The 10,214-nt window shown below is 45.2% G+C and overlaps 1 protein-coding gene across 5 annotated transcripts; it reads left to right on the top strand.

The window, feature by feature from the left end:
• Positions 1-613: 613 nt before the first annotated feature.
• Positions 614-8,505, top strand: ccnl1a (cyclin L1a; the record flags this gene model as incomplete). 5 transcript variants are annotated; one of them, XM_079732395.1, is made up of 10 exons in its annotated part: positions 614-924; positions 1,144-1,218; positions 1,704-1,813; positions 3,397-3,517; positions 3,625-3,689; positions 6,169-6,268; positions 6,369-6,473; positions 6,573-6,826; positions 6,947-7,036; positions 7,128-8,505. In XM_079732395.1, exons 1-10 carry the CDS (start codon positions 685-687, stop codon positions 7,585-7,587), a joined length of 1,620 nt encoding a protein of 539 aa, XP_079588521.1. In that variant the 5' UTR covers positions 614-684. The 5 variants fall into 5 exon arrangements, with proteins under 5 accessions (XP_079588521.1, XP_079588522.1, XP_079588525.1 ...); XM_079732396.1 differs by lacking the exon at positions 7,128-8,505 and having other exon boundaries at positions 6,947-7,040; XM_079732398.1 differs by lacking the exons at positions 614-924; positions 1,144-1,218; positions 1,704-1,813 and adding exons at positions 2,255-2,379; positions 4,087-4,100.
• Positions 8,506-10,214: the final 1,709 nt, after the last annotated feature.

The following is a 10,214-nucleotide window of genomic DNA, read 5'->3' as shown; positions in this document are numbered from 1 at the left end:
TGGGGCTTAATGCATGTATTTGGATTAGGTTCTGAACTATTTTTTTAATGCACTAATAAATACAATCTAATCTTCTATTTATTCAGTTCACATGGGTTGCGGTTTACAATATGGTTACCAGAGCTGATGATTACGTGCTCAACGATATGACTCGGTTGTTTCTCGGAAATCGTATAGAGTCACTTCCGCTGTTCTTATTTGCGGATGGATATGTACGTAAAAGTCTGAACGTTACCGTAATTGACGTCACTGGTTAATTATGGCGTTGCGGGTCTACGTTAAATGTACTACGTTAATATGTTATGTTTTCTAATTACAACGTTGTGGAATTAAAGTATACTACAAAGTATAATACAAATGTATACTAAAATGGAATACATTTTTGCACATTATTCCTCGAAAATAGCTTATCACATAATAGGAAGAACACATATATAAATAAAGTCTCAGTTAAAGTCATGTTTAAACTTCTGCTGAGGTTATTTACTGCATACGTATCTAAATACGTTTATATAACAAGTGACACCACCAGCAATCCACTGACTGCAGCAGGGGGTTTCTGGGACTACTTTATCTCGGCGGAGGCGCACCAACAGTAGCTGCCGCACATCGTTCTGCCTCGTTCCGTGCTTGGGGCAAGTTCAGCTTTTCGGCCCGATTTTTCTAACACTTTTGTTGGGTGAAATGGCCGCGGATCCCGTTTCAACATCTTCTAATGCATCGACAAACAACGATGGCATCCTCATCGGTGATAAAGTCTACTCTGAAGTCTACCTGGCGATCGACAACTCTCTGGTTCCAGAGGAGAAGCTTTCTCCGACCCCCTCTATGCTCGACGGCCTAGACCTCAACACGGAGACCGACCTTCGGATACTGGGATGTGAACTCATCCAGTCTGCGGGGATTCTGCTAAAGCTGCCCCAGGTAACAGACACGTTAAGCGTCTACGTTTTTTTTCGACACATTTAGAGATCCCCATCCACCTTATTTAACGACGAGAGAGAGGCTGCTAGCTAGCTAGTGTTAGCTTAGCCTGGCTGGTGTTGGCGTGGTGGGACTAAAATGGCGGCTGTCTATTGTGTAAGAAGATACATTAGGTTAACTCGAGCTATAACCCATATCTCGCTGACATGTCTTCTCCAGGTGGCCATGGCAACGGGACAGGTTCTCTTCCATCGCTTTTTCTATTCCAAGTCCTTCGTCAAGCACAGTTTCGAGGTAAGCGTCCACACACGCACACATTCGCACCCAAACACGGAAGATCATTGTGTATACTAGCTACGCATCGTTAGCATACGTTACGCTTACGTTCCCGGCAGACATGTTACTATCACACTCCCGTTACATATTTATGTATAGAGAGAGAGAGATATAGATGGACAGACACAATTGGGATTATTACACGGCTTTGATTAATACGCTATTGTGATTGGTTAATGACAGCAATCAAAGGTCTGAATAACAGACCATTGTTATGGACTCCATTTCCAACCGTCTTTATTGACCAAAGAAATAATTACAAAATCGGTGATTTTGGGTCAACTTACTGATTTGTTTTTAGTGGCCGTGTAATGAACAAAATCATGTAATTATCTTAAAGTAATGACCCGCTCGCTGTACTTTAAACGTCTATGAAACATGTTAATGCTGTCCTCCCAGGAGGGTCACGACATCCCTGACTATTTGTCTTGTTTTCTTTGTAGATTGTAGCCATGGCTTGTGTCAACCTGGCCTCCAAGATAGAAGAAGCCCCGCGGCGGATACGAGACGTGATCAACGTCTTCCATCACCTACGGCAAATGCGAGGCAAAAAGTAAGCATCTTTCCATTTCATCACAAGGATATTCAATTTGTTGTATGAGATATTTTGAATTGTTTGATTTATCTAAACGGAATACCGTTTTCTTTTTTTGTGAAAGTGCTCTTTTGTTTATCCATGTACTCTAAACCATTTCAAAACTTTTCAGTTTCCTCGTCACTGGTCTCACACGTGTTAACATTCTGTGCACATATCTAGCGTGTTTTCTGTGATGAGTAAACACTGAAATTGGCCTCACGCATATTTCTAAAGATGGCCGTATGGTTTAAGTCACTATGGGATGAGACATGCTTTATTGGCATGCCTCTGACTTCAAATTAAACATAGCCCCGACTCAATCGATCTCGGCATTAACGTGGATTCTTTTTTCCCTTGCAACCAACTAACAGCGACCAGCTACATTTACCAAAGCCTGGGTGATGTGGAATGGTACGTAAAGACGAAGCAGTCGGCATGAAACCATGGGCGAGGGAGTGTCGCTTCTCCCTCGGCCTCACCCCAGCCCCCTTCCTGTGGGAGGAGCCCGTGGGCTGAGCCACTGTGGGCCGCGGGGATGACAGGTTGGCCGGAGGTCCTTGGGCCCCCCCCCCCCCTCCCGGTGTCTTTGAGGACTTCTGTGGCTCAGTCTTATGCTTTGGGTATTTGTCAGACATGCTGCCAGCTGTTGGGTAATGTAGTTCTCCCTGTTTGGCTGCTCCTCGCCCAGCACTGGAAATTATGTTGCCACACGAGCACACTTCCATTTCACCAAATGTCATCGCTTTTTAGAGAAATATCAATCTGAGCATACATTGGAATTGATTGTCGGTGTGTGGCTTAGTGTTAAGGTACGTTCGGGAATGTTGGTTGGCAGAATAATATTATAAATGGCCTGTGAGGTGAGGATGATTTAACCCTGAATCCCTTATACGGGTATACATTTTAATGATTCATACCTTTTTTCTTTTAGCTTGATTAGCTTTTTTTATATGATCTTAATGTAAAAAAAAATCGTCCTATGTGTATCTCACTTAAAATAGACAAATACATTGGTGGGATGAAGTCTAAACTTTATTTTTTCATTAGACTGTCATTAGTACTATGTTGAATACAGTGTGACTGTTTAATATATTTTGTACTTTTCTGTTGATTCTCAAGAAAGTAGGCAATGACAGCTTGATTCAGAACCATGGCTAATATCCAGGATAATCTGATCAATAACCAGTCATCTTGTATTGAAATTTGTGTCCCTTAAATGTGAGTCGAATCAGAACACGCTGTCATTTGGTCTGATTCGTTTTTTCGGATATGTTTGACAATGAGTTATTGATATTTCTCTTTTAAGCGTTGACATATGGTGACACAGGCAGAGAGCTGTCGGCAGACGCCAAACATTAACACTGGAGCCACAGGAGTCAGCAAACACCCAAGTAAACAAAACCATAGGCACCTCCCCGCTTTGAGTTGGTTGTAAGGGGAAATAGAAAGAGTCACAGAAAACAAAAGGGCACTTAACTTCCTACTATGCTGCTGAAGCTGGAAGGGGGGGGGAGAAACCGTTTTATATTATTTTTTACTTTAATTCCTTCAAAAACCAGGGGTGCAAGTTCATTGATACTTGATCAGAACTACATAAATACCAAAAACCAAGTCATCAAAGCAGAACGGCGGGTCCTGAAGGAGCTGGGCTTCTGTGTACATGTCAAGCATCCCCACAAGGTGAGCTCCGCCGCACTCATCCAGTCACTACACCCCACAAACGGTTTCATTATTGGCTTTCAGTGGCGATGTGTTGTGAGCAACAACCCGTGCTTGTGTCATCCCAGATCATCGTCATGTACCTTCAAGTCCTGGAATGTGAGAAGAGCCAAACGCTGGTCCAGACCGCCTGGTGAGTTCCTACTCAGTTCCCCCGTCTCTCACAACCCACAGCAGCAACCCGCGTCACGTGCCCAAGATCTGCTACCAGACCTGGGCAGTCAGTAGATTTTCAACATGTACGCGCAGCACTGTGACACGTCCATACAGTGGGAACGTGACTCACCAGAACATCTAGCTCCATATTTAAAATGCAGCGCACAGTCACTTTCCCAGGTCTACCCGCAACATCAGGCCCCCCCCCCCCATGAAATCCATTTCCCGGTGCCCCGATGGTGCAATTTGTTTGATTGCCAACCTGATGCTTCTGAGATGTGTCTTAACATGGTTTTATTTCTGCAAGTCTTTTTGTTTATGGAGCCCAGGGAGCTTGATTTAACTTTGTCCTTTTCTCTACTCTTTGATTAAAGGGTAGTCCATGCTGGTAAGTCACATAAAGAACCTCTGAACTCTGCCTCCTCCAACCACATGACCTCGGGAAGCTCCCCCCCATTGGTTGGCTGCCCTTCTCCAGACAGCCAATCCCAGTGCCGAGATTCACTGAAGGGGGAGGGCCTATCCCAACTGCCAACATCGCATTTTCTCTTGGGTGTCAAAGGATTTGTATTTTTTTGGTTTTGATACGAAGGTTTATACTGTGATGCATATTTCATTTTTTTTGTAGTGATAGATACTTGCTTTCTTTTCTAGTTTACTTGCATCTAAAATTGAAGTAAACTTAGTGAGAAAAGAAGTACCTTTTTTGACCAGTTACCTGTTTAAATAATACAGTAGCTTACTGTGTCATTTCCCCAACTGACGTGGTGTCCAGACGTGTGTGTCTTACAGGCTGATCCAGCTCTCAGGCTCTGCCTCCAGGGACCCTGCCCACCCAGCAGTAGATCACAATCCAACGACTACATTTGATCTAGTAGTGCCACGCTAGTAGTCTTTTCCATGAGCCGCTAAAGCAAACATATATTGATATTTATATTTTATCTGAACAGAGTTCTAACTGAATTCTTTGTGTACATGTGGCAAGTTCCATGTGGCCACAAACTTTTTTTTTTTCAAAATCAAAAAGTTGTCATGTGTTTAACATATCTTGCTACTGGAAAATGTTTAAGGAATTCGCTTGATGGTAACGTTAAAGTATTGTCAATGAATTGCATGCTACGGTGGCAGAATGAAACCGCCGATGCGCATTGGCATTCTGGTGCATGCGCTCAAGTGAAGTGTGAACCTAGTGAACCTCGCACACAACCTCCCCCTTCTGTGTTAGCCCTCTGACACCAAGTAACGGTTCATGGCTCCGTGTCGTTTAGTTTGGCTGGTACACTAATTGTGAGTCATCTACCACCCTCAATGACTACTTACACACACGTCTAGCTGCTTTTGTGACATAGTTTTCATCTGGGTGGGAAACTTTTCATTTTGGTTGAGAAGGACACTTTGCCTCTTTATAAATGTTCTGCTGAGGCGTTTCAACTCGTTTTTAGTTTCCCACCTTGAGCACTTACTATTATCCACACCTGTAAACCATTGCGCCATGGGCTTCATCAAGTGACTGTCTACCATACTGAAACAGTCTGACCTGATGTGCATCATCTCTACCTCCCCTTACTTCCATACTGAAACAGTCTGACCTGATGTGCATCATCTCTGCCTCCCCTCTCATACTGAAACAGTCTGACCTGATGTGCATCATCTCTACCTCCCCTCCCATACTGAAACAGTCTGACCTGATGTGCATCATCTCTGCCTCCCCTCCCATACTGAAACAGTCTGACCTGATGTGCATCATCTCTACCTCCCTTTACTTCCATACTGAAACAGTCTGACCTGATGTGCATCATCTCTACCTCCCCTCCCATACTGAAACAGTCTGACCTGATGTGCATCATCTCTACCTCCCCTTACTTCCATACTGAAACTGTCTGACCTGATGTGCATGTCATTATTGTCACTGCAACATCTATTCAAAAGGTCGATATAAAACTAGTCCAAGTGTATTGTCCAGTCTTGCATGCTCCCCAATACAAGGCATGTTAATGTGGAAGAGGTGTTAGGGATGTTTCATTTAACTGAATAGGAAGTTGTTATTTCTTCTGGGTCCCCAAATCCACCTTCTCATTTGTGAACACGCCCTGTGTCATGGTTGCTCTTGGAAGAGAATGGAGAAAAGGACAAAGTTAAAATGGCTTCGGGAGATCACAATGCAGAAACCAATATAGCAACCTTTGTTCATGATTTGATGTGTGAGCAACTTTAATAGGTAGTACATGAAGTGGGGGTGAAGCTCAAACTAACACTCCCTGATATTGGAAAATATCAAAGTCAAGCGGTTACTTAAAACTGCAACTAAGCCCATACACTCAAGCTCATTATGGGAATCATGATCATTTGCTAAAAAGCCCAAATAAAATACTGCATAGTGCCACTGGGTCTGAAAGCCCTGGCATTCCTGTAGAAAAGATGCTATGTGTTCTTTGTATGTGCTTCTGTCTCCACAGGAACTACATGAATGACTGCCTGAGGACAAATGTGTTTGTGCGGTTTCAAGCCGAGACCATCGCCTGTGCCTGCATATACTTGGCTGCCAGAGCTCTGCAGGTCGGTTGCAGTTGAATCTTACATTTTCCACGTTTGTTCGCCCTGCTGGTTGTATTTTTAACAAGCAGCGGAAGGTAACAAAGCTGTGTTTGTCCCCCAGATGCCGCTTCCATCCAGGCCTCATTGGTACCTTCTGTTTGGAGCCAGTGAGGAGGAGATCCGGGAGATCTGCATCACCACCCTCAAGCTGTACACCAGGAAGAAGGTACACATCCACAGCCCGCCTCCCACATTATGTACGCTGCACCAGCTGCCGTTACCCTTCCCTCGTCCCTCATCTTTAACCCTGAATCCCCCCCGCCAGCCCAACTACGATCACCTGGAGAAGGAGGTGGACCGGCGGAAGATGTTCCTGGCCGAGGCCAAGCTCAAGGCGAAGGGTCTGAACGCCGACGGCACGCCGGCCCTTTCCACGCTCGGCGGCTTCTCCCCGGCCTCCAAGCCCTGCTCCCCCGCCGTTGTGCCGGTGGAGGACAAGTCCCCGAAGCCCCAAGCCCTGAAGCCTGTGAAGAAAGAGCCGGACAACCGGGCCCAGGTCTCCAAGAGCCCGCACAACGGGTAAGGAGATCCTCAGCCCACGCAGTTCCCCGGTCCGCTCGGTCCGTTCTGTGTGTCGTCGCTGAATCAAGCGTGACTTTTAACTTGCCTAAATGGAGATGTGTTTTCCTGTCTTTTCAGGTTAAGAAAAGAGTCCAAGATTGGCAGGAACAGCAGTGGGTCCCGTTCTAGAACACGCTCCCGCTCCAGATCCCGCTCGCCCCGCAGACAGTAAGACAGTTCCTCGTCTATGACCATGTCGCCGTCTCCCTGCACGCCCTCCCATTCCCCCTGGCTCACCACCTGTTCCACTCCTCCACAGCTACAACGGCAGACGCAGTCGCTCGGGGACCTACAGCTCGCGCTCGCGCTCCCACAGCCCGTCGCCGCGGCGACACCAGCCCTCGCCGCTCCTTCCCCACCTAAAGCCAAAGGCCAGTCACCACGGCAACAGCGACTCCAAGGTCTCCGGTCGCCACAGCGGCAGCGGCGGGGGCAGCTCGGGACACAAGAGGAAGCGGTCGCGCTCCCGGTCGCGCACCCCCATCAAAGGGGAGCGCGAGCGGGAGAGGGAGCGGGACAGGGAGCGCGGTGCCTCGGACCTCGCCTCTTCCAAGAAGCACAAGCACGAGCGGGGCGGCGGGCACCACCGCGGAGAGAGGCGGGAACACGAGAGGTCCCGCTCCTACGACCGGGAGAGGGAGCGCGGCCACAAGAGCAAACATCACGGTAGCGGCGGCGGCGGCGGCGGGCACTCTGGGCATGGCCGGCACCGTCGCTGACTCCCATACCACACAGGTGGTCTCAGGGCCTGGCGGAAACATAGTCAAACGTTTGTCAGGGTCCACCAACGCGTCACGCCACTGCTTGTCTTTCTCCAGTGTACGTACCAGTATCAAACCAGTATGGGCGCCAAATTGACCCCAACATCATCCTGCGGTTCAATGTTCATGGCCTGATCACGTGAGGCATTGGATTTGAAGATTAACCTGAATGTATTTCCCACGTGTCAAAACGTGCTGCTTAAAGCATTCGCTATGGCCAAGACCACTGATGGACCAACCACTTTATAGCTGATATTTGGCAGTGGTGGCTGATAATTTGGTTAAACTGGGGTGACGCGTTTTGGTGGATCAAATTCATGTCATTTGTGGCACGAAGTCCTAAAAAGGTTGAGTTTTTTTATTTTCTTGATTGAATTATGGAAACGTTGATTTCCCCTGCCAGGCCCAGAGCTGCCTAACGTACCAGTCCACATACTACTTTTGAATGCAAATGTTTTGTTTTTTTCATGTATTTTTCTCATTTTCCATTTCAACGGATTGGACTTGAAGGAACCATATATTTTACAGTGTAAAGATGATAAAAAGCCGGATTATTGTGAATGCTTTGATTTATTAAAGCAACGGACAGTGGAAAAATGTACAATTTAAAGGACATTCAGGAAAGAAAATATTCTTATCATTGGAATTTCTCTGGTTCATAATTTATTGGACAAATGTGCGATGGCTATAGCTGTGTTGTGTACATTTGTAAAGAATCAAAACAATGGTGTTATTTAGGGTAAGAGGCTATATATCTTTTTAAGATGCAGACTTGATTGAAAAACCTTGTAGAATTGTGAATTTGTTACACGGCTTTTAGTCTGCACATGTTCATGTTTGAATTTTTTTATTAAATTCAGTAATAAAAAGACTCACTGTAAGGACTATTGTTTCTGAAAATGGTGCACAATAACTCTTCAACTCGAGGATCCCCATATTTGGGGACTCGATCACTCTCGCAGCAAAAGGCATACAACACTGCCCTTATTACGTAGAAATAGTCATACTGCACATCAAATTAAAGATGAGAAACTCTGCTACAAGCACATACAAGTCATTTTTACACACACCAAACACAACTCAAACAAGCATATTAATGATCAAATATCAAAATCTGAATAGCGTCAGAAAGTCAACCCACTCTCCACATTTCCATTGCTACCGCACCGATACTTCATTGTACACAAACAAATATCATCTCAAATGAAAGCTAAGACCATGACGAGTTCAACAGTACCACGTTCATGGCCCTACTAAACTCAGTGAACCAGCAGCCAAAGAATACAAAGATATACAACCACTTATTTACAGCGACTAACATCAATTCTGTCTTACCTTTGCGATTTTTTGATGAAAAGTTGTACTTGAGAGCAAAAAACTCCGGTTTTAGTACGTCCAACATGTCTGCGTTTGTTTATAACCAGTTTTAATGTGAACCTCACTTATTTTTAGTGTAGGATTGGCTTCCTTTCATGAAGCATGCATCGAAGTTGGTTTCGCGCTAGTTGTATTTGCTTCCTTACTGTTAGCCAATCATGTGTCTGGCACACATTTCGATACTGCCACTAACATCTATTGGGTCTTATGGTTAAAACGAGGTGTCAATAATCTAAATCGACCAATCCTCGGCCGAGTAATTAGCCTGCGTAACTGGATGTAGCTCATGTGAGTTATATTCAGTAGCGGCCTCTTTACGCACGCACTCTTTACGCAGTAAATTGAGTGCGTGCGTAAGTTGAAACTAAGTCTGAGATAGTTTGTTGTTATTTTTTGATCATTTATCATAAAAAATCGAATATGGAGAAGGTGTTAGACATTTTACACGATGAGAATGCTGAGGACTCAGTTTCTGCTAGAGACTCCACATCTGACGACGGAGACTTGTTGTTCGGCAGCGACAGTGACTGCATGCCTCCATCAGAAAGGTACAATTCAATTCATTATTTACTAGAGAGATATCTCAGGTTCATATATACCAGTATATAATGTATATGATGTCTGTTTTATGCTAGATAGATGCGGGTGTGTGTGTGTGTAAAAAAAATAAATATATAATGTATGTGTGTTTTTTATGTTATGTTTACTTCCAAGATTATTATTATCACACGTCTATTGTTTTTGTGATAACATGTATTGCACTTTCAAAACAAGGCCACTGAATAGATATATTTGTTTCCTTCCGCAATTGGTTTTACAGTGATGATGAGCAACCATCAACATCCCAGACAGACACCACTCCGATGCAGCGAGGGTGCCCTCCTCTTCCAGCTTCTACTCCCCTTCCTCTGCTCTACTCCTCTGATTCAGACTCACCCGAAGAGAGGCAGCCGAGACGCAAAGGCAAAACCCCACAAAAAACATCAATCAAGCATGGTCGAGGTGGGTCTACAACACCAGCAGTGAGAGATGAAGAGGAAGAAGAAGGGGAGAGGTGGCATAACAGACAGGAGAAGGACAAAAAACCTGCCCCTTTTCGATTCCTGCCGGCTAGGATCCCTGGCCCTACATTCGACACGACAGTCATGGTCTCCCCTTGCACTCTTACAGCTGTTTTTTTCCACCTCTGTTGTCCATACTGTAATCAG

This window comes from Pollachius pollachius (genome assembly GCF_949987615.1).
Source record: "Pollachius pollachius genome assembly, chromosome: 3".
In the NCBI taxonomy this organism is placed as follows: domain Eukaryota; kingdom Metazoa; phylum Chordata; class Actinopteri; order Gadiformes; family Gadidae; genus Pollachius; species Pollachius pollachius.
Note: the sequence above shows the minus strand (reverse complement) of the source record. Positions and strands in the feature narration are given on the sequence as shown.